The 25,240-nt window shown below is 41.1% G+C and overlaps 1 protein-coding gene across 2 annotated transcripts in view; it reads right to left on the reverse strand.

Annotated features, from left to right (window-relative positions):
- The window catches only part of NAPB (NSF attachment protein beta), a 41,889-nt gene that overhangs the window by 6,581 nt on the left and 10,068 nt on the right, over window positions 1-25,240 (reverse strand). Inside the window, exons 2-7 of one of the 2 annotated variants that reach the window (XM_032419373.1) lie at window positions 18,645-18,724; window positions 15,788-15,904; window positions 13,946-13,992; window positions 13,716-13,793; window positions 5,812-5,867; window positions 5,555-5,639 (exon numbers count right to left, since the gene is read on the reverse strand). In XM_032419373.1, the coding sequence (XP_032275264.1) occupies window positions 5,555-5,639; window positions 5,812-5,867; window positions 13,716-13,793; window positions 13,946-13,992; window positions 15,788-15,904; window positions 18,645-18,724 (463 nt within the window). Of the gene's footprint in view, window positions 1-5,554; window positions 5,640-5,811; window positions 5,868-13,715; window positions 13,794-13,945; window positions 13,993-15,787; window positions 15,905-18,644; window positions 18,725-25,240 lie in introns of those variants that run through there. The other variant, XM_032419374.1, reaches the window with a different exon arrangement.

A 25,240-nucleotide genomic window follows, 5' to 3' on the forward strand; every position in this document is an offset into this window, starting at 1 on the left:
TGCTGAGCGCAGAGCCTGGCACAGGACTCGATCTCACGACCATAAGATCATGACCTGAGCCAAAACCAAGAGTTGGACACTTAACTGACTGCGCCCCCCAAGCCCTCCTGAGAGAAGGTTTAAATATGATCCAGTCCAGTTGTCACTAAGAAAGGAGATCTTAAGCTGAATGAAAAACAACAACCAATAGATGATAGCTCTGAGGTGACAGAAATGTTAAGATTATCCAACAAAGATTTTTAAAGGAGCCCTCAAAAAAATGCTTCAACAAGCAATTACAAAAATGCTTAAAACTAAAGAAAAAACAGAAAGCATCAACAAAGAAAAAAGAAATTTCCAGCAAAAAAAACCCCATAAGATATAAAGAAGAAACAAATGGAAATTTCAGAACTGAAAAACACAGTAACTTCACAAAAAGTGGATGGGTTCAACAGCAGAATAGACAGGAGAGGAAAGAATCAGTGAACTGATGACAGAACATTAGAAATTACTCAGTCTGAATAAAAGAGAGCAGAAAACAGACTGAAAAAAAAAAAAAAAAAACGAACAGAGCATCAGGGACCCATAGGACTATAAAATAAGGTCTAACACTCAGGTTGTCTAAGTCCTGGGAGGGGAGGACAGAGAGAAGGGCTGAAAAAGTACTTTAAGGAATAATGGCTGAAAACTTCCTAAATTTGGCAAGAAACATAAACCTACAGATTCAAGAAGTTAAGTGAAACCCTAACAGGATAAAAGCAAAGACACCCAAGCCATGCCACATAAACTTCTGAAAAACTGAAGCTAAGGAAAAAACTTTAAAAGTGGCCAGAAAAGAAACAATACCTTATCTACAGGAGAAAAATAACTTGAATGAAAGCGGACTTCTCATCAGAAACCACGAAGGCCCTAAGTGGCGCATTTTTCAAGTGGTAAAAGGAAAGAATTATCAACCCAGAACTATATGCCCTGAGAAAACATGCTTCAGGAATGAAGGGGAAATCAAAACATTCCCCAATGAAGGAACCCAGAGAATTTGTCACCAGTAAAACCTACCCTAAAAGAATGGCAAAAGGATATTCTCTAAATGCAAAGGACACAATGAAAGAAGTAATCTTGAAACATGAGAAGAAAGAAAGAACACAATAAGCAAAATATGAGTAAATACAATGGGCTTTTCTTCTCCTCTTGAGTTTTCTAATATGTTGGAAGATTGAAATTAAAATTATATCATTGACTGAGGTGGTTCTTAAATACGAAGACAAAACAGTTAATTTATACTGAATGGGGAGGAAAAAGGGACAGAAAATAAGACCTCTATATTTCAATGGAAATGATAAAATGATAACATCATCAGCTTGTGATAAATCATGTACATGTTACACTTAGAGCAACCACTAAAAACAGGTAGTCGAAGACATTTACTTGAAAACACTACAGATAATCAAGCAACCCACTATAAGGCAGGAAAAAGAAAGCAGAAAAACAAACCAAAAAAAAAAAAAAGAAAAACCAGAGCATAAATAGAAAACAATAAATAAAATGGCAGACTTAAGCCCTAATATATCAATAATTATATTAAATGTGAATGGCCTAAATATACCAATTAAAACACAGAGATTGGGAGAACAGATTAAAAAGCATGACATAAATATATGCTGTCCATAAGAAACTCACTTCCATTATAGTGATAAAGCCAGGTTCAAAGAAAAAGGATGGAAAAAGATATATCACATAAATATTAACCAAAAGGAAGCAGGCGAGGCTATATTAATATCAGATAAAGTAGACTTCAGAACAAAGAAAACTACCAGGGACAGAGGGGGACATTATATAATGATAAAAGTGTCAACCCACCAAAAAGACATGGCAAAACTAAACATGTATGCAGCAAACAACAGAGCTGCAAAATATGTGAAGCAAAGACTGATAGTAATGAAAGAAGAGAGACAAATCCACAATCAGAGTCAGAGACTCCAACATTCCACTCTCAACAATGGATAGAGATAGAAAATCAGCAAGTATACAGAACTCAACAACGCCATCAACCAAGAAGATCTAATCAATACTACAGAACATGTTACCAAGCAACAGCAGACCCACAGAACAAATGCCAAGTCAGACCATATTCTGGGCCATAAAACAACTTCAACAAATTTATAAGAGTTGAAATCAGAGTGAATTCTCCAGCCACAATGGAATCAAACCAGAAATCAACAACAGAAAGATAAAGAGGAAGATCTCCAAACACCTGGTGATTAAGCAAAAACACATCTAAATAATCCACAGAAATCAATATATACAATGAAATAAATAAAACAATATAACAGAATTGTGAGACGTAGTGAAAGCAGTGTTTAGAGGAGAACTTATAGCACTAAACATGCATACACAACAAAGAGAAAAACCAGTTCCTATCTCAACTCCCTAAAAAAAGAAGTGTAAAATAAATCTAAAGAAAATAGAAGAATGAAATAATAGAAATCAATGACACTGAAAACAGAGATACAGAGAAAATCATTGAATTCTACCAAATGTTTAAAGAACGAACATCAATCATTCACAAATTTTTCCAAAGAGAAGGGAATACTTTCCAACTCATTCTATGAGGCTACTATTACCTTGCTACCAAAACCAGACAAAGATCTCACAAGAAAATTAAAGATCCATATCCTTATGAATATAGATTGAAAATCCTCCACAGAATACTAGCAAACTAACTGTGACAACTTACTGAAAGGATTACACATTATGACTATACAGTACAGGATTAATTTTCTCCTAAGTGAGGTCTTGCCTTTGTCTGTGGCTCCTGGGGGGGTCATCTCTAAGCCCTTGCTTGGAACGGCCTGCTTGAAAGAGTGTTTTTGTTTACCTGGGTGTCTCTGACAACATGGTTCAGCTCAACCTATGGAGGGACTGGAGAATCTGTGACTGAGCCACAATAAAAATTCTAGACACCGAGTACAGGTGAACTTCTTCCCCTGTTGGCAATACTCCATGGATATTTTCATCACACATCATCGTTGGGAGAAGTAAGTGCTACCTGTACAACTCCACTGAGGGGAAGGACAAAAGAAGTTCTACACTTGCAACTCTCCTGGACCCTGCCCTAAGCACACCTCTTCCTTTTACTGATTTTAATCTGTATCCTTTGGTATAATAAACCATAACTGTGGCGTAACAGCTTTCACTGAATTCTGTGAGCGCTTCTAGAGAATGATCAAACCTGAAGGTACTCTTGAAGATCTCCAAACTTTGCAATAATCAAGAAGGATTTATCCCAGGAATGTAAGGTTGGTTCTAAATATGAAAATCCATCAATGAAATACAGCATATTAATAAAGAACAAAAACCATATGATCATCTCAACAGATGCAGAAAAAAGCACTTGACAAAACCCAATATGCTTCGAGGATAAAAACACTCAACAAAGGAAGAGAAGGGTACTTCCTCAAACTGATAAAGCATATCCACAGAAACCCCACAGCTAACATCCTATTTAATGATGAAAGACTGAAAGCTTTCTGTCTAAGATGGGAAAAAGACAAGGACGTGTGCTCTTGCTACTTCTATTTGCCATTGTTCTAGAAGGTCTAGTCAGGGCAAATAACAAGAAAATGAAGTAAAAGGCATCCAAATTGGAGAACAAGTATAGCTATCTGCAGATGACATGATTACATGATTTTGTACAAACAAAATCCCAAGGAATCAAAAAAAAACCAAAAATCAAACAAACAAAAAATCCCCAAACCCATTAGAGCTAATAAACTAGTTCAGCAGGGTTGCAGTGTATAAAACTAGCAATTAACAATCTAAAAAGGAAACTGAGAAAACAATTACATTTACAATAGCATCAAAAAGAATAAAATACTTAGGAGTATATTTAACCAAAGAAGTGCAAGGCTTACACACTAAAAACTTTAAGATATTATTGAACAAAATTAGAGAAGATCTAAATAAATGCAAAGGCACCTTGGGTTCATAGTTTGGAAGACTTAACAATGTTAAGATGTCAATACTTTCCAAATTGGTCTACAGGTTCAATGTAATCTCCATCAAATCCCAGCTGGCTTCTTAGCACAGACTGACAAACTGATCCTAAAATTCGTATGGAGATGACAGGGTCCCAGAACAGCCAAACAATCTTAGGGAAAAAAAGTATCAAAGTTGGAGGACTCACAGTTCCTGATTTCAAAACAAAGCTACATAATCAGAACAATGTGATACTGGCATACAGACAGACATGTTAAGACCAATGGGACAGAACAGATGGTCAAACAGAGTATCAGTCAAATAATTTCCAATAAGGGGGCCCAGACCATTTAATGGCAGAAGGACAGTGTAGTCAACAAAAAGTGCTGGGAAAACTGCATATCCACAAGCAAAAGAATGAAGTTGGGTCCTTACCTAACACTATATACAAAAATTAACTCAAAATGAATCAAAGACCTAAACCTAAGAGCTCTAACTATAAAACTCTTAGGATTTCATCCAAGTTAAAAACTACATGTCAAAGGACATCAACAACAGAGTAAAAAAGCAACCCACAGAATAGGAGAAAATATGTGCAAAACACATACCTGATAATGTCTTAAATATAAATATAAATAAAATATGAGTATCTAAAATAAGAATTTCTAAATTCTTAAGAAATAAGAATTCCTAAAATGTAATACTAAAAAGCAAACAACCCACTTCAAAAATGGGCAAAGAAATCGAACCAACATTTCTCCAGTGAAGATATAAAATGGCTAACGAGCAATTGAAAAGGGTCAACATGACCAACCATGAGGGTAATGGAAATCAAAACCACAACGAATCACTTCATACTCATTAGGGTAACTATTACCAAAAAAACCCAGAAAGTACTGCTGAGGATGTGGAACAACTGGAATCCTGGCATATCGCTGGTGGGAATGTAAAATGGTGCAGGTGCTGTGGAAGAGTCTGGCGGTTCCTCAAAAAGTTAAAAAAAGACCTGCCACATAAACCAGCAATCCCAATCCTAGGTATATAACCAAGACAACAGCAAGCCTCCCCTCACAAAAACATGAACACAAGTGTTCAGAGCAGCGTTATTCATAATAGTTCAAAAGTGAAGAAAACTCAAATGACAAACATTCACTGATAAACAGCTAAACAAACTGTGGAATATTACTCAGCTATGAAAAGAAAGGAAGTATCATTACATACTAAAACAAAGAAGAACTTTGAAAAAACTATGCAATGTGAAAGAAGTCAGTCACAAAAGGCCACTTATCCTAGAAGGCCTAGAATAAACAAATCCATTGAGACAGAAACTAGATACTGGTTTCCAGAGACTGGGAAGAGGGGAGAATGGGGTGTCTCCCCAGTGGTGGATAACGAAAATGCCTTGGAATTAGGTGCTGGTGATGGTTACACAATTCTGTGAATATACTAAAACCCACTGACTTGTATTCTTTACCAGGATGAATTATATGATGTGTGAATTATATCTCAATTAAAAGCAAAATTAAATAAAATGTATAATTAAAAAAGAACAAGATTCAGTGACTTCTGCCGGAAGTTGGTGAGACCGTAGCAGCCTCACCTGCTCGTAGATCTCGATGGCTTTCTGGTACTGCTCCAGCTGGGCGGCATACGCTGCCACTTTCAGCAGACACTTGTTAGCTGAACTGAAATCGAGAACCAGAGCAGAGCGAATAACAATCCAACAAAAAAATTAAAAGGTATCCCAGTACACCTTCATTTGGTACAGCCCGATATGCTCACAGAGTGCAGTACAGGTTTGTCTCTTATCGCACATAACAAAACCCATTTAATTATATTAAGGAAAACAGCACTTGCCTGTTGGATTCTTCCCCTTTGTAATAATCAGCCGATTGTTCATAATGTGCAATAGCCTGAAAAACACACATGTATTTTATTCAAACTACTTCTCTGAAGAGCTACATTTAAGAATTACATTTGCATAGGTATTATTCCTATAGATAAGCCTATTTCAACAGCACACCTTTCACAACTTGGCCTCCTTTATTTGGGGAAGACAAGAAAGCATGCACATCCAGAAGCCTGGTGGCAGAATACTCACCATCCACCAAAATCTCTTCTTCCCTTCCCCCGAAGCAAACGCCCAGCTACACCATTTCCCCAGCCCCCAATGCAATTCCAGGCAGCTGTGACCTGTTGTTTCCAATAGAATGTAAAGAGGCATGCTGTGGGCCTCTACCAGGCTTGGCCGGTCCATCTAACTGTGGGTCTTTCTCCAGGCCTCTTCCCTTCCCAGGAGCTAGAACGGCAATGACCAAGTGTGGAGTGATAGTGGAAGCCACAAACTGAGGATGGCAGAACTACTGTCTGCCTGGTTCCTAAATAACTACAAAGGGCAGAATGTACTTCAACCACCATGTACTGCTGCCAAACCCAGAACAGCTACACTGGATGGTTATTTTAAAGGCTTATGAAGCCCTATTGCATTTTAGATCTATAGCTTGCTAGAGCAGCACAGACTTTTCTCATTAATACCTTAAGTGTCATCTAGAATAAGGGTGTTGCCTTCATTCTAAAATGTGTGGTGCTGAATTAACAGTCAAGTGGAGAGGAAACAAGTTGCAGGCTGGAAAGCTAGAAGCCTTTGTCACGTTGTGGCATAAGATATAGTAAAAGCAAGCATACGACAACTCAGAAGGCAGAAGACATCCCTACTGGAGCCAGAAACTCCAAGGGAAGAAGCTCTATGGAAAGAGACAGATGATAGTGTGTAATGCTGTTTTCAGCAGTTTTGTAAGAGAGAACAACTCTGGAAAGAACTAGCTTGTTTGTAGGCAATTATAAAAGGGATAGGCAAAGTCCAGTGATAGGGCCTTATAAGACTGGAAAGGCCAATGGCCTCTATACCCCAAACAGCAAAACATAAGCCTGAACATTTTAAACTAGGGGTCTGACAAACTTTTCTGTAATAGCCCAGACTATAAATATTTTAGGCTTTGTGAGCTGTATGATCTGTTGCAACAACTTAGCTCTCCGGCAGTGCCACAAAAACGGCATGTCTATGTCCCAAAAACTTTATTTATGGACAATGAAATTTCAGTTTCACTTAATTTTTTTGTGTCATGAACTGCTTTTTTCCCCAACAGTGATTAAAAAATGTAAAACCTATTCTTAACTTCTGGGTGTACATAAACAGGTGGTGGGTCTATAGACCTCTGCCTTAAATTTCAGGGTTTTCCCAGTTAAGTCATAAAGAGGAAGCTGGCATTATGCAAACATCAGACTACAAGTGCTCCCTTCCCACTAAGCCCATAGCTTCAAGGAAGTCCCACCTAATGACTTGAGAGAGAGGCACAAAGACAAAACAACAAACAAAACAGGCTAGGGAACTATGTTAAAGCTTCGGCTATGGTTCCTGAGAGCTGACTGGAAACGGACAGACCTGGCCATAAAGCCTCAGCCCCCCACTTCCTGCACGTACTAGTGCAATGACCAAGACCAACAATGACTTGGTTTACAAAATTTGTTTACCTCTGAGGCCTCAGGCTAAAGGGGCCACAACCAACATTAGTCAAGTCTGGACTGCAGAGCACCACTGACAGTGTGTGAAAAACTGACATTTCTGGGTGTATTTTTTTTTTTTAAGATTTTATTTATTTATTTGATAGAGCACAAGTAGGAAGAGCAGCAGACAGAGGGGCAGGCAGAGGGAGAAGCAGGCTCCCCGCTGAGCAGAGAGGCTCGATCCCAGGAACCTAGCCCTGACATTTCTAGGTTTAAATAATTATGTTTTGGGTCTTTTTGATCAGCCTATCCTAACTAATATGTTCCCCAAACAAATTTTCTGAGTATTATTTATAACAGGGGCAAAACTGGAAACAAGGTAAGTGGTTAAATATAATAGACTACTGTGCTAAGATTAAGAATGATGACAGGGCGCCTGGGTGGCTCAGTCGGTTAAGGGTCCAACTCTTTTTTTTAAGATTTTATTTATTTATTTATTTATTTATTTGACAGAGAGAGACACAGCGAGAGAGGGAACACAAACAGGGGGAGTGGGAGAGGGAGAAGCAGGCTTCCTGCTGAGCTGGGAGCCCGATGTGGGGCTTAATCCCAGGACCCTGGGATCATGACCTGAGCCGAAGGCAGATGCTTAACAACTGAGCCACCCAGGCACCCCAAGGGTCGAACTCTTGATATCAGCTCAGGTCTTGATCTCAGGGTTGTGAGTTCAAGCCCCGTGTTGGGCTCCACGCTGGCTGTGGAGCCTCCTTAAAAAAAAAAAAAGATAAGGACAGAGTATCAGTATGGAAATTTCTTCATGAAATATTAAATCAACAAACAGCCATGAAAGAACAGATACACTGTGGACCTCTTTTTACAAATACATAAACACATACAGAAAACATCTGGAATAGATTCCTTTGGAGCATTTGTCAGAGCTGTCACATACACACACCTATGGGATAATCTGATCAATGTATGTATTCTCCCACTAAAATGCGAGGACAGGTTTCATGAGAGTTTTGCTCAACATTATGTTCCTGAGCCTAGCATAATGTCTATCATATGGTAGGTGCTCAATAAATAGATGCTAAGTGAATGAAGGCAAGTTGCATTTCAAATGATGGACCCCTATTAAACTACTGCCAATATCTTAATCTGGAATGCCCACAAAAGAAGTTTTTCAGTGAATTCCTAATTAATGATATCAGTGAATTCCTGACTAATATTTTTTGAACTGTCCCCATGCTCTCAAGTATTTAGCACTCTTTTCCACTGTAACAAATGGGGTAAAGTATGAGAAACATGACCAAATCTTCAATAAAGAGTATTAGATTACATAACCTCCTGGGGGTGGGGTGGGGAGTGTCACTACTTATCTTGCTAGTTCTCAACAATACCAGAACTCAATGAACAGTGTTGGGTTGAACTGTACGTAACTGCGGTTTTGGGGGTAAAAATAAATGGCCAAATGTGGACAACTGTGGATAATTTGGTTTAATCTAGTTCTTAATAATGATATTGATACATCGAAATGTTGTAACTGTAAACTATGGCTAGATTTATCATAGTAAAAAAGAAAACTAAAGCTTGGTTTTTAATAATGCTAATTAAACCAATCATCAAATTTTATGATAGTCCCAAGTTTTGACAGAGGCTATAGTTGAAAGGAAAGCTTATCTAGTGGCTTAACAGAGAAGTTTCGGAGAAAAGAGGTTGTCACAGGTCATCTTTGGATGTTCGTACCTGTTTAGAATTTTAACATGTAGTGAAATTTACCAGGCACAAGTAGACCCTTCCACATTAGAAATCTGTTTCTTACAATTTCAAAGATCATGATAAATATCAAAAGTAGATATTATCTGGTTTTTTGTTGTGTGTGCTGTTGTTACAGCACACACAACAAAAAACCAGATACAAAACCAGCTTGTTATCCTGTTATTTAAGTAGCCCACCAAAGGAATTGCAATAATATTCCTTCCTGGGGAATCTGGTAAATGTCACCATGCTGGAAAATACATGAATCCTGAAATGAGAGACAAGACCCTCGAGGACTGCAGTCCTCATCAGTGTTTCAAAGCAAATGCAATTTCCAAGTCTCAAGAAGAGTCCACTTCATAGGTGAACTTAAACAGCGTTCGGATGGGATCAATTCTTTCAGAACATACACCCCCAGACAGGACCTAACATGAACTTGCCACAGACACACCTACATGGTAACAACAGCAGTAAATCATGTTCTCGAGGGGCTGAAACAGAAATGGATCACAGTTCCTCTGGGTCATTTAAAAGGCGTTCCTATGGGGCCTGGGTGGCTCAGCTGTTTAAGCGTCTGGCTCGTGATTTTGGCTCAGATCATGATCTCATGAGTCATGGGATAGGACTGAGCCCCAAGTCAGGCTCCACGCCCAGTGGGGAGTCTGCTTAAAGATTCTGTCCCTCTCCCTATGCCCTGCCCCCTTCACGTGCGCATGCACACTCTCTTTAAAGTGAATAAATCTTAAAAAAATAAAAGCCCATTTAAAAAGGACCCATTTATTATTGGTTTATTTCATAAAATCAAAGAAATAATGTTAGTCTTTGAAACTTCACACACTTTGTTCACTAGCTAAAATCTGTGAATGAATCAGAGAACATATAGCAGCTTGTATTAACAGGGAAAAAAATTCATTGTAATAAGTGAAATGTAAGGTACCTTACATCATACATATAATGATACATATATATACTGATAATATAACTGATTTTTCAAACTTAAACTTCAGGTACCACGGACTACATCTGGTGAGTCCCACCAGGAAAGCGAAGGCAATGATGTTTCTAAACCCAGAAACCCTTGGGGCACCTGGGTGGCTCAGTCGGTTAAGCATCTGCCTTGGGTTTGGGTCATGATCTCGGGCTCTCTGCTCAGCGGGGAGCCTGCTTCTCCCTCTCCCTCTGCCTGCTGTTTCCCCTGCTTATGCTTGCTTGCTCTCTCTCTGTCAAATAAATAAATAAAATCTTAAAAAAATAATAAACACAGGAGTCCAAACATCAGGGAACACTACAAGGTAACCCTGTGTGCGCTGAGTAATACTCTTAAATTGCTTTTAAAAGGGCACATCACATCAGTGAAGGGAGATGCCACCTGCTGGCCAACTCATAGAATGGCAGGAAAACCATGAGTGAACGGGCTTCAGAAGCTGCCATGACAAACCATACTTTTTTTTAGAAGAAGGAAAACGAGAGTATGCTATAGATCATTTTACCCCCTCTGAATTTATGGAGAGCCACGTGTGAAGTGGTTGCCCCAGAACATGCCCTGGCAGCAGCGGCGGCACAGTCCTGTGGGCTCCTGCCTCAGAGTGCTTTCCTGACCACGCCAGGCAAGGAGCTGACGCCGCAAACTCTGCTAGAAAGACACTCTGCATGAGTGCTGTCCCCCCAGGATGATTCAACCTCAATAAAGATATTGTGCCACTCCAAGACACCCTGACCAAATAAATATGCCAGCCACACCAGACCCATCTCCTTTCTGTTCCATCATCAATTCTGCACCAGGGAGCAAAGAAGGGTTCAGGTTTGGGTCTCCTCATCCTCTCCAGAGTCTACAGATAGCTTCTTCAACGAGAAGGGGCACACGCAATGCACTCAGTGGCTCTGATTTAGTCACAAGCAAAGTATCCTTAGAAAACCATGGCCTATTATGACAAAAATGGCCAAATCATGAATTCTACGTAACAAGTCAGTGAATTTTGTGCTGCACAGCCACAAGGTGGTGGTCAGCATGAAGTCAGAGGGCAAAGGTTAGCAATGCCAATCCAACTTTAGCAGTAAGAGATACCTCCCCAAACCAAGATTCTATGTGCTTTGGTAAGTACGCTGCTATGGCAGAGATGGGTGCATCGTTTGCGTATTTCTTAGAAGCTACTACCCAGAGTTCTGGGCTCTGGGGATACATCAGCAAACCAGAGGCAAAGCTCTGTGCTGATCGGGGCACCCACTCCAGTGTAGGGAAAGATGATGATGAGCAAGCATTTGTAGCACATGATGTAAGGTGACAAGTGTGCTGCAAAAAAAGAAAAAGCTGAGGTGGGGGAGGTGTCTGGGTATGTATTCGTGACAGGCTGGGGTTCCAATTTTAACTAGGTGGTCATGATAAGTCTCATGGAAAAGGTAACAAATGAGCAAAAATTTGAAGGACAAGGGGGAGTTAGCCATGCAGGCATCTGTGGAAAAACCCCACAGAGCAAACAGCAGTGCGAAGTCCTGATACAGGAGCTCATCCAGCAGGAGTGAAGATCAGCAAGGAGGTCATGGTGGCCACAGCACGGGGTAGCATGAGGGAGGAGGGTGAGGAAGTGCCAGAGGAGAGTTCAGAGAGGCACAGGGCTGAAGGGGCAGATCAGAGGGGCCTTGGAGACCATCTGCAAGGCTCTGGCTATTCCTCCGAGTGAAGAGGAGGCAACACAGGTTGTCAGCAGTAGAGACACAATCTGATCTACTTTTGACAAGGATTGCTCTGGCTGCTGTGTTACACGGGGGTGGGGGTCACTACCACGGACAGTATCAAAAACCAGTGTAATACACACGAATTTATCATTGTGTATCAGGAGGAAATTCTTATGTTGGCAATAGTATCCATCTTGCTAACTTGGCTGACATATTACACCTACCCTCTTGAGGGTCCCCTGGGATTTTGGTCAACATGCTATTTCTCAGTATAAAGCCCCCTTTCCCTTAAGAAAATGCACAGGAGCAGAAAAGAAGAGAGTGAATCCAAAAGGAAGGAGTGATGGGGACCCTGTGCCCAGGGCTCAGAACTCCAGCAGGAATAGAAGCCAGGAAGCCAATTTGGAGGCTCCTTGCAGAGATCCAGGGAAGCTGACAACAAGGTAGTGAGAGGTGCCCAGACCTGGGAGCATGGAGGACAGCACCAAAGAAATCGCCCACAGGCTGGGTGTAGAGAAAGAGAGGAGGCAGGGACGCCCGTGGTTCGGGAGTGAACATCATGATGGGGTATCAGAATTCTGACTCAGACACACTGGGTTGGAGGTGACGGTCAGCAGACAGGAGGGTAGAGGAATCTGAGGTGTGGAGAGAGGTGTGGGCTGCAGATAGACCTGCGAGCCACCGGCATACAGATGATCTATAAAGCCATGATGCTAAGTGCAGAGAGAGTACCAAGGGAGCAACGTGGAGTGAGAGAAGACAAGAAGTCAAGCCCAGGCTGCCCCACACTAGAGGGTGGGGAGAAGAGGAGGCACCATTACGCACCTGTGACAGAGGCCGAAAGAAGGCATGAGACAAAAGAGAGGAAGAGGGACCCCTGTCTGATGCCAAAGTGGGCTCAGGGAGTGTTCTGACCATTCAGATAGGACACAACTATACTCCTAAGAGCATGCCTGGTGCTCATCAGCCTGGCAGGAACAACCAATGGCCTCCACTACCGTTTCTCCTTCTCACTCACACCTCCTGTCTTCCACGGTACTCGGGACAGTGTTACACAAACATCTGTCTCCAGAGCTGAGGCAGCCTCCGGAGTTTGACAAATGTCTTCCTCTTGCCAAGGTGCCCTGAGCCCTGCCGGCAATCTCCTGACTGAGAAGACAGTGTGAAACAGGAGGAAGCTCCGCACTGGGGCCAGCTTTGCCTCAGCTCTGCTGGTTCCAACCTGAGTGGTCCCACGCAGTGCAGTCCTTCCAAGCCCTAACTTCCACACCCATAAAGGGGCCTCTGTGTTGTAAAGCTGAAAGCAGTTAAATTCACAGCATGCCAGCAAGAACAGAGCCTGGGAAACAGTGGTGCTCAGTGAGGATTTTCTCCTGCCTCTCTTCTTTTGCTTCTATAAACCACAGCTCAGAAAACCAGACCTGCATGAAACAGGTGTGGCCAAGCTGGCATTCAGCTCTCTTCCTCCTCCAGGTCAGGGCCTGAATATAAAGGTGTGCATGTGCCTGCAGTCCTGAAGCTCCCTTCACGGGGCCACAGAGGCCTTGGCGACCAAGAGGAATACTTCTGCTAAGTCATTCTGACATGAATCACCCAGAGCAGAGATAACAGGCAGGCCTGGTAAACTTTACCCAGCTCTCAGGTGCCAGGTGCTCATCCTAGGAGAGGCCCATCCAGTCCTCAACCTGTCAGGCCCCCCAACTTCCACGTGAAGCCATCTCAATGGCTCTGCACCACTCAACTCTACTGGAAGGGAGAGGGCTCCCCGAGTCATGTCATCTACCTGCCTCGTACCCAGCTTGTGGAGGAACTGTGCCCTGGCTTACCTTCTCGATGTCTACCAGTTCGGTCTCATAGATCTCCGCAATGGTGATGTGGTGCTTGGCTGCGATCGTAAACCTTCCCTGGGGGAAAAAACAAAAAAACAGAGTCACGTTTTGCTTTTACCTTTTTGAATGCCAATCCCTTTGGGAAACAAAAAACAACAGCAAAAGTACAACTGTAAGCCATCTCCAGGATTCCACCCCACAGCCGCTCAAGCAAGGCAGTGTCTTACCATGTCTGTGTAAATGTCGATGGCTGCATTTAAGCAGTTGATAGCCTCTGAAGCGAAGGCATTTAAGAAAAACAATGAAAAATCCATTCAGTCAAAGAGGGTTCCGGGGAGCCTATCTTCCTGGCTGTTACTAGAACGTTAAAGAGGTTGCATTTGGGGTGGATGGTGGGCAGCCGAGTTAGTAAAAAGCAAGCAGAAATCACACAAGGCCAGACACCTCGGTATGCTCGGTCCCCAGCAGGGGTAGTGCAATTTAGAGAATGGAGCTGGCGTGGGACTGGCTCAGTACTCTCAACCTGACAGTGAAGACCCCATCCAGGGCCAAGACTGCATTAAAAAACAGACAAACCATGAGGGCTGTCATCGACACTGATCAGCTCTAACTACTAAAACATAAATGTAAATGCATTCTTCACTGATATCATGTATATATATGAATTCTGGAAGACAGTCCTTCATAAGGAAGATCATTTCAATAGATTTGATTCTTCATGCAGCCAAAATCAAAAGCACTTTGAAATACCTGTTCAAACAACTCTTAAGCAAAGTCAACATTTCATACAATGTTAAAAGATGCTAACTTTTGGTGTACCAGTATATGCCAAAAGGAAGAAAAAAAATCTAGTAAGTGATACTGCTAATTAATAAATTCTATTAATTTTCTGAAACACTGAACCAACAAATTTCCTGTCACAAAATGGTGGTCCTTATAATGTTGACATATGGGCAACAGCTCCAAATTTATTGCTTTTGCTTTAAAGGAGGTAGCAAAGAGAAAAGGCCTGACTGAAGAATTAGAAAGGTACACAGATTAACAAAATTAAAAGCAACTTTCTCCCAAGCTATATTAAGAAATGTGGTTTGTTACACCTTTAAAAATACAGAAAAATAAGCTACCCAGAATGCCACTCAAATCCACTGCTAGTATTTTGATGCACTTTTCCTTCCAGTGTTTTCTGGATGCATTTCTATGTGCACATATTTCTTTATAAATTTGAGATCTCAATTCTCATGTGGTTCTTTGGTTACCATGTGGACAATGACCAGTCATTGAAGAAGCTTTGAATCCAGGGACTTCAATGCCTGCATCATATTCTAGAATACTGATGCACTGTAATTTTACCATTCTATCCTTGCTGTTCATTTAGGCCGCGTCCAGTTTTTCACGTTCGGATATAGAGTGTGACAATCTTTATACAAAAGCCCTTGAAGCATTTTCATTCTCAATGATATATTCATAATAAAAGTTGGGATTTTTGTGTTAAAATACACTGCTAAAAGAGAAAAATGGGAGACTCCACAGCCTCCAGCGCATGTGCTACAGGAATAAGTTAGTACTTTTAATCACCAAATGTATACTCTTAACTAAAAAAAAAAAAAATTTGCAAAATTTTGCCACTTTAAATACCCAAGTTCATTCTTTCTTCAAAACCAGTACTTTGAAAAACACTCTTTAAAAAGTCAGATGAATACTGTGTGAATAAGTTGTTTTTAACTATCAGATATTATAATCTCCCATTAACTGGATCTTAAAATGCACCAGGTATTTAGGAGTGAGGGACCATTCCTTTTCTTTAATGAGTAATATATTCATAAAATTAAATGGCATTTAAGAAAACAGTGCTGTCAACTAAACATCTAGGACAAACTGAACATAATTTCTCCTCATAAAAGCTCAAAATGATTACAGAAAAATCCCTAAAATTACTAAAATGTCTATTTTCCCAAAGCACAAAAATTTATTTTTACCAGGACTCCAAGGTCCAGCAGCATACCCTGTGAGAAAGGTCCCTGACATCGACCCTACAGTTCTAGTTGCGCAGAGATGGAGGCACGTCTTACCTTGAGGGTCCGCCTTCTTGTAAGCATTGCCAGCATCCACAAAGCTGGTGGCAGAATCATGCTTGCTCTGAAGCTGCATATGGAGCTTGGCTGCCTGACAAAATGCATTTCCTGCAGCTGAAGAAGACAAGTCACTACAATTAATCACAGAGGAGCAGGTGTCCCCAGGGTGGTCCATGCTCTAAGTGCTGGACCTACTCCTAGAAAAGTTCCTTGTCACTGAAAAGAAGCATTCCAGTCAGAAGCACATGTAAATGTGGTCAAGTGCACTTCAGGTATGTGTAAAGAAACCAGAACCAAGTTCAACGGTGACAAAAGTGTCTCTCAGCCCAGGAAACCTCCCAAGGGGCGCCTGGGCAACAGGCCTCCATTTAGTACCAGAGCCAGTCACGTTCAACTCTGTCCCCCAGCATATATTAAACACTGACCAGGGCTTCAGGCCACAAGTGTTTAAAGAAAGGTAAAACACTGAAGTCAAGGATACTTATTTACTCATCTTTCTATTTCACAGTGTCCATTGGACTTGGCTGTCGTTGAAGAAAGCGTTAATGGAAGCTGCTTGGACATAGTAAGTATCTCAAAGAGTGAAAATCAAGGCCTACAATTTCAAAATTCAAAGTTTCTTAAGTTATAACAAAATCGGACTGAACTTCATATGAGGTTTAACATGTCTTTGTCTCCCACTTAGTGTGAAAACTTGCACATTCCCTGTGGGATGACGGATGGGTTTGGTTACAGGGTGCTGTCCAGGTTTCTGTTGGAACACGGCACAATGTGAAAGTTTTATGCACTTAATTTTTTCAGAAAAGGTTTTGATCAGGGACTGCAGATTCTGGAGCGGAAGAAAAGAATGAGGGAAGGAATCCCTAGCACAGGAGTCACATGAACAAGGAACAAATGCTTGAAGGCAAGAGAAGGCAGGGAACAGAGGCCAGTGACAAGTCCATGCTGCCTGAAGGAGGGATGAACACAGTGGGCAGGGGAAGTGAAGGCTAAAGGTGCCATGGGCCCAGTTCTGGGAGGCTTAAATGCCAGCACGAGGAACCTGGACAAGGATGAGCCCACCCACTGTCCTGAAGTTCTTGGCTCAGAGAGAACCACCACAGACTGGGAAGCACGAGGCCTGTGGAGTCACAGCTCAGTAAGGTTTGGAATAGGGAAGTCAGCACTAACAGGAATGGATGGGAAAAAGATCCCTCCACTAGGAAAAACATGATGAAGAATATCATAAGAACTTTTGGTACTTAAAAAAAATGTTTTTAGTCATTTCAAAAACATTCAGAAAAGTACAGAAAATCACGACAGACACCAAAAAACCCACTGCTGGTATTAAGAAATAAAGCATTCAATTCCACAAAGCTTTGGCTATCATCCCTTATTCTGACCCCTCTTCCAGAGGTAACCACACAATTCCTACTCAGGCTTCTGGACTTCCACTAAGGGAAAAGCAGTACAGACTCCTGATCCAGCCTGCCCAGGCTCAACTCTGGCTCTGTGCCAGACAAAAAGAGTGCCCAGGCAGTGTTGAAAATACTCAGCCATCAGTGTGGCACAGGCACTGAGCAACCAGAGAGGAAGTGGGCCCCAGTTGGAGCTGGGACTGGAGAACCCCTGTCCACCAGGCTTTACCCCTTAAACTGGTGACTCATGGGGCTGGCAGTCCCAGAGGAGGGGCCAAGCCTGCTGCCAGAGGAGTAGGCAGGCACATGGGTACCTGTGACAGCAGCTAACTGAATGGCAGCTCTGATGGGCTCTGCCTAAGGAGAGTACAGTAATAGCTTGGACCTCCCAAGTAAAGTGCTTCCAACAGACTGGCTCCTGTTATGCATGCATTGGCAAATCTCATTAGTACACGCAAATCTATCCTTAGACCATACCTTTATAAAATACAAAAGAGGGATTAACATAACAATAAAAAATTTAAAAAAAATAAAAAAATAAAAAAATAAAAATAAAATACAAAAGATAAAAAATGCTGAAACAATGCTCTTTTCTCCTCTATTGTTTTCATTATGTTATAATTCAGGTATAAGTACATTTTGAAAACATAACACATCCTTTTAACTTAAAACTAAACCTATAAATGAATTTTAGTCAGAAAGGAACTTTCAGATTCATGTATTTCTACAGCAATTTCTTCATAGAAATGCTTTTAAAGTTTCAGCCTTAATGGGTAAATCAACACAGTATACACCCTAAGCTTATACAATGTTATAGTCCATTATATCTCAATAAAACTGGGGGAAAAAAGCAGATGGGGAAATAATTTGTAGAGGGCAAAGGCCCTACTTTAGATCACGCAGCAGGTGCAAGCCAGGGCTAGAGACCCAGTCCCTGCTCCAGCTGAAGGCAGTCTCCATTTTCACGACAGACAGACCCTATCACAGAGACACAACAAGCCCCTTTTTACATGGTAGGGGATGAATTTGTTTCTCAAATCAGTGTTAGAAACAGTCATCTTTTCTCAGACCAGTAAAATAATTCCATTGTTTGGGAATTGATTTTGTTATGTGTAATTTCACTGGATAGAAAGTGTTAAAAAGTGACAATAAAAATGTTGAGGTTTATAGAAATAACACCCTCACTGGGTGTTCCATTTCTCAATGGAAACTCAATCAGCTATCACAGAGCTGTTCCCACAGTAAGAAATTCTCACCCAATGTTTAGGTAAAGAAAAATAGGCTTTGTTCACTTAGATCAAGGTTCTTTTCTCCCAGACCACAGTGGCCACACCAGTTACTCCAGCACGCACACCTGTCTCAGCCAACAGGAGGAAATGCAAACAGTTATTTCTTCCTTCAAGATGATTTTAAAGTTATTTGCCTGAAAAGCAAACAAACAAAAACTTTATACATACCACTCCAATTTTTAGCCATCTTGAACATATTTGCAGCTCTGGTATACATTTCACAAGCCTCTTCTATTTTTGTGTTTCCTCTGAGAAAAATTTAAAAAGGAGGTTAAGTTTTACTACAGCAACCATCCACATCTCTAATTCTCCCTCCCTCAAATAATAAGCATTTAATGAGCACTTACTATGTGCCAGACAAGTATTAACAGCTGCTCACTCAAAGCATACACTCTTATTATCCCTATTTTCCAAATGAGGAAACTGAGGCATACAAAAGTAAAGTAACTAGCCCAAGGTCACATAGCAAGAATGCCACAGAACTGAGACTCAAATACAGATCTGGCTGATCTCAGAGCCATGCCCTTAACCAATTTCCATGCATGGAAATTGAAGTTTTAGGTCAATCGGAGAAATAAGAAGTACATTATTCAAATGAGATTAAATTTTGAAGGTTAAAGACATTTTTACCCTGTTAATTTTTAAGAGTTTGGCACTATGTTTATTTAGACTTTAAAAACAAAAAAACAAAAACCTAAAGCCAGAACATAAAAGAAATGCCATGTTTTTTGACTGCTATATTATCACCTCTGGCAGGAGACAAGCTCTTCTCCAACGTGGAAGGGGCCTCAGAGTCCAGCCCATCACCCCGTGTGGAAATGCATTTACGACATCCTGAGAGAAGGAAACTCTACTGCTGCTTGAATACATACTGTTCTGGAAAGTTCTCCACTAGACAGCTGATTCCACTGAGGGACAGCTTTAGCTGTCAGACATTTCTTCTTACACAAAGGCAAAAATAATCCTCTGTAACTAGCACCAGAGTTTTCCAATTTGACCTGGTTCTTCCTAAAAGCTAAACTAAGACCCCTTAATAAATGATGGTTCTCTACCTCGTCTATCTACGCTATAAACATAAATAACCAGAAAATGAAGACAAAGTACCGGGTGCAGTGCACATGAGGAATTCAGAGTGGTTTAAGGACATAAGGGCTAAGAGAAAGGGGAGATCAAGGCTCACTCTTCAAGAGTGGGCACAATATGAACAAGAGTGAGCACACAGGCATATGCCAGAAACTCAAAGAGTCTCCGAGCTCCGGCAAAGGGGAATGGACAGCTCTGTGTCAATACGTGTCCCAGTGCGGTACACTGAGGCTCACGTGTGACTTGCACCTTAGGCAGTAACTACTGTCTTACCCCAGGCTAGTTCTTTAACTTCTCTGGGCCTCAGTTTTTGCATGTGTAAACAGCGGATAATAGGATCTATACTTGTTGGTCATTATAAAGATCAAAGGAAATAATCCATATATAGTGGCCACTGCAGGGCTTGACCCAGAGTAGGTACTCAATCAGGATGATTACTATAATTAGATTCATGTACTGAAGGCATAAAAACTTTTGGGCATATTTGTACAAATAAGGGACATGTCTGCTAAGGGACTTATATCTGAAATATGTAATGAACTCTTACAATTCAATAATAAAATGACCAATAATTAAAAAAATAGACAAAGGATCTGATTAGACATTTCCTCAAAGAAGATATACAAACAGCCAATAAGCACATGAAAAGATATTCAACATCATTAGCCATCAGGGAAATGCAAATCAAAACCACAAATGAGATCTCATTTCACACCCATAAGGATGGCTAGAATCAAAAGACAGACAGTAACAAATGTTAGGGAGGATGTATAGAAACTGGAACCCTCCTATACTGCTGGTACAAATGTAAAATGCTGCAGCCACATTTAGTTAGTTGCTCAAAAGGTTAAACATAGAGTTACTATATGACCCAGCAACTCCACTCCTTGGTACACACCCAAGAGAAATGAAAAGACTACGTCCACACAAAAATTTGTATATAAACGTTCAACCCTAGCATCACTCATAACTGCCAGAAAGTGGGAACAACCTAAATGTCCATCAACTGATAAAAAAATGTGGTACACGCATACAATGGGATATTAGACAATAAAAAGAAATGAAGTACTGATACATGCTCTAATATGGATAAGCCTTGAAAACATTATGTTAAATGAAAGAAGCCATGAGCATATTGTAAGATTTCACTTCAGAGTAAGCAAATCTATAGAGACAGAATACAGATTAGTGGTTGCCTAGAGTTCTGGAGAAAAATGGGGAGAGGCAAGGAGAGTAGAGTTTCTTTTTGTGGCGATGAGAATGTTCTAAAATTGATTGTTATGATGGATGCACAGCTTTGTGACTATGCTAAAAACTACTGAACTGGACACTTTAAATGGATGAATTATACGGTATGTGAATTATATCTAAAGCTGTATCACTCCCACCCCCCCACACACACAAAAAGAAAAAAGCCTTTGGGGGCTATGTCACACAGCGAATGACAGGATGGCGACAAGCCACCCCAAAAATGCAGTGTCAGAATTAGCAAAGCTTTCTTTCAATCACACCTTCATATATTAAAACAACAAAATAATTAGCTAATTACCCCAGTGGAAAACTCCTAAGTTTCTGATCTTAGCCATAACTCCTTGGAGCTAACAAAGGCTTACCACTTTCTTATTTTTCTAAAGTGTACCAGGAATCCTGCACTGTAATTATAGTTCAATCATTCTTATTAAAGGTTTCCAAATAAAACTAGCTTAATTAAAATGTACTTTACCCTATTATTTTTGGAGACAGATTCAGCTAGGAATAATAGAACACCTACATTATGCTAGGTTTTATGCTGGATATTTCCACATGTTATGTCATTTTCATCATTATTACAACCACAATGAAAAGATGCTAACTCCATTTGACATAAGAGAAAACTGTATCTGGGGATGCCTGGCTCAGGTCATGATCCGGCGATCTTGGGATTGAGCCCTGCGTCAGGCTCCCTGCTCAGTGCGGAGCCTGCTTCTCCCTCTCCCTCTGCTTGTGCTCTCTCTCAAATAAATGAATAAAATCTAAAAAAAAAAAAAAATAAAGAAAGAAAAGAAAGAAAGTTGTATCTGGAGATCAATGGCTCACCCAAGGTCATCTAGCCAAGGTCAGTAGTGGAGCTGAACCTGATATCAAGTTCAGTGATCATTATAAAAATAATGAATATATTTTTATAAAAACTTAAGACTCTCCTCTCCTAAAATAGAATCACGAGAAGTATACTCATTTTAAAAGCACTAGAAAAACTCACTTGTCATAAACACAACGCAACTTTAACAATTCATGAAAAAATGTACTTCTGAAATCATTCCAAATGCCTACTGTGTTCTATTCATGTGAAAGTTAATGTTTCTGAGTTTTAAGGACAAATATTCAGAACTCATGTTCAAATAATTCAAATGATTGTTATTCAGAGCCCCCATAAGTGAGGTATAAAGATCCTTGAAAAGAGAAACAAGTTTCTAATGAGGGAATCTACATTATAAAGTGATACAATATAAGTACAGGGCACTGACCTGACATTAAGAAAAGCTAAACTGAGCCAAATTAACTATTTGGGGAAATTATCCTACCATGAACTTGAAGAAAATGCTTTTTGCGCCACTAAAGGAAACAGTGACCAGCCTAAGAACCACCACTGCCACTACCATCACCTCCATCACCATCACCTCCATCACCATCACCTCTACCACCACCATCACCTCTACCACCACCATCACCACCCCACCCATGCAGCCCCAGCTGACCCCACCAACTCTCAATTCCAGGGGCAAGGCTGACTCCCTTCCCTTCTTGACCATGCTTATTCAGGAGACATTCACTGAGATCAAAAAGTGTCAGAAAACACTAAGAAAAGAATGTTCTTGGGGCGCCTGGGTGGCTCAGTCATTAAGCGTCTGCCTTCAGCTCAGGTCATGATCCCAAGGTCCTGGGATTGAGCCCCGCATCAGGCTCCCTGATCTGCGGGGAGCCTGCTTCTCCCTCTCCCACTCCCCCTGCTTGTGTTTCCTCTCTCGCTGTGTCTCTGTCAAATAAATAAACAAAATCTTAAAAAAAAAAAAAAAAAAAAAAAAAAAGGAATGTTCTTGCCCACGAAGAGATCAGAATACTGAGGAAAAAGTATTTAACTTCAGGGCTTGGAAAAAAGATCGGAGTGCCCATCCCACCTCCCATGTTCCATTGAAGAAACATGGTCAGAGCCACAACATGTCCCACCAGGAGCCAGTGAACCACAGAGCAGTGCCTTGAGCTGAGCCTGCAAGTCCCTGCCTCTCTTCACAATCCCATCCTGTCTGTTCCTATTCAGATGCTGGGGGGCACAGGGAGGAGAACCCAGCCTGGGAAACTACAGCCCATTATTTCAAAGAGCTCCCATAACATCTACATGCAGATAAGTCATTGATCTTTTAAAAACCAATTAATCCTCAAATAATCTGAAGTCTTGATTTTTCCTCATCCTGAATAAGAACTATTTTTAGAGCACTACAAAACCCTGGCAACCATAGTACACGCTCTTCTAGGACTGTGGGTGGGAAGAGGGGGACGTTAAAGTAGCATCATGGAGACTAATGGCACACACATCATGAGATGTACCCAAAAGAAAAGGAGGCAACTGCTGAGGGAGAAATAAAGTTGCTTCTAAAATCACAGAGTAGCAGAGAAGAAATATCATAAAAAGTGACACAGTGCTGTGACAATGTGAACGCAGAACTAGAGACAAAATTCAACTCCATCATCGCAGTATCCTGAAGGGATGTCAAACTACATCAGGGGACTACAAATAGGAATCACTTTTCCGAGTGCCTGGGACCCGTGGGGGAAATCCCACCAACTAGGACAGCTCTTTACTTTCACTATTTATGAGCAACATTACTTTAGCCCTTAGGCTGACCCTGGGGACAGAGACCAGCATACAGCATAGGGCCTGGCACACAGGTCTCAATAACAATGCTGACCGTTCAGGGTCTGGATGGAAGAAACTACCCACATTACATTTTCTGGGAAGTTTTCCCATATATCATTCAAAACAAAAAGCAAACACAACAAGTATCTAGGAAAGGAGAGAAAAATTCAAACTCTGTTTAAAATATCTCTACCATTAACAGAAACACTGTTTCTCTACTCACAACACTTCTGACACCAAATGTATGGGTTTTCCACATCAAGCAATTCTCCAGTTCTCTGCAGGCACCAGCTAGGTGTCCTAAAATTCAATTCAACTGTGACACTACCCAGAGTCAATGCAAACCCCACAGAATAAGGGCCCAGTCCCACAAGACTGCACCCACTTCAGACAACAATCTTAAGTAGTGGGTCCTCAAGATACTCACATCTCTAACTTGGCTAAAAATCAGGAGTTCCCACAACCCCCTCCTCAAATTTGATTAATTGGCAAGAACTCACAGAACTTAGGAAAACACTTTACTTATGATCACAAATGATATAACTCAGAAACAGCTAATGGAAGATATGCACAGGGCGAGGTATATTGGAAGGGAGTGCAAAGAGCATCCACACCCTCTCCAGGGGCTCCACCTCCCAACACCTCCGTGTTCACCACCCCGAAGCTCTCTGAACCCATCATTTAGGGTTCTGGTAGGATTCTTCACTACACAGGCACGACTGATTAAATTACTGACCACTGGTGATTAACTCAATCCCCAACCCCTCTACTCTCCTGGGAGGTTTGGGGGTGGGGTCGAAAGTTCCAACCCTCTAATCACATGGTTGGCTCCTCTGAGGACCAGCCCTCATCCTGAAGCCACCTAGGGACCCAAAAACAGTCACCTCATTAGCATAAACTTTAGTATTGTTGAAAGGGGCTTATTATGATACAGAAGATGCTTCTCTCACCCTTACCACTGAGGATCCCGTAAGCACTTTACAAGTTCTGTGCCAGCAACCAGGGATGAAGAACAAATATGTATTTCTTATTACATCACAACATCACAGCCACATAGAACTATTTATTCTATTTTTTACCTTACAAGAGCAATTTTTTTCATTTGTACTTCATTTTTTCATTAAACTTTTCTAGATAAACATAACCATTTCAAGATTAATTTATTGCTGGGTTTACTATATTTCTAAAGAGTCCAACTTCTTTCATGCGATGCAGAAAGCAGAAGTATCTACAGCAGGGAGGTGCACAGGCCCCAGGGAGATGCTCTTCATCAAGCTACCTTGAACTCTTATCCCAAATGCCTGTAAAACCACTAGACTGAGGTCCTTTGTTTTTTCAGGAACCAGTAACAGGAGTCGTGCCAAGGACACAGGTTTTGGACGAGGTGAGACAATCTACAGAGGAACACTGTCATTTATTAGCTAGGTACTGCCAGCCCAGAGCAGGCAGCCCCTCCTGGGTCTCAGAGAAATCCCACCAGAGCCGCCCACAGAAGCTGAGCAGGAGTCACACCTCTACCACCAATGCAGTCTCAGGGCTCTCTGCCTTGGACTCTGGATTCCATTTTCTGAGAACTTTTCACTTTATTTCTACTTACTTAAGAAAAACAACAATCCTAGATTCTCAGACACAGGAAACAATCTGAGACATTTAAGGAATGGCTGACAAAAGTATCTGTGTTTAAGCGTAATTTCCTGAAATGAAGTTTATGAGAACATGTACAGCAAAGAGAGCTAGTTGGTCTTTATTTTGGTATTAGTCCCAATGCCTCGACTTGATATGGAGAGTC

This window comes from Phoca vitulina, unplaced genomic scaffold, assembly GCF_004348235.1.
Source record: "Phoca vitulina isolate PV1807 unplaced genomic scaffold, GSC_HSeal_1.0 scaffold22, whole genome shotgun sequence".
Taxonomy (NCBI): Eukaryota; Metazoa; Chordata; class Mammalia; order Carnivora; family Phocidae; genus Phoca; species Phoca vitulina.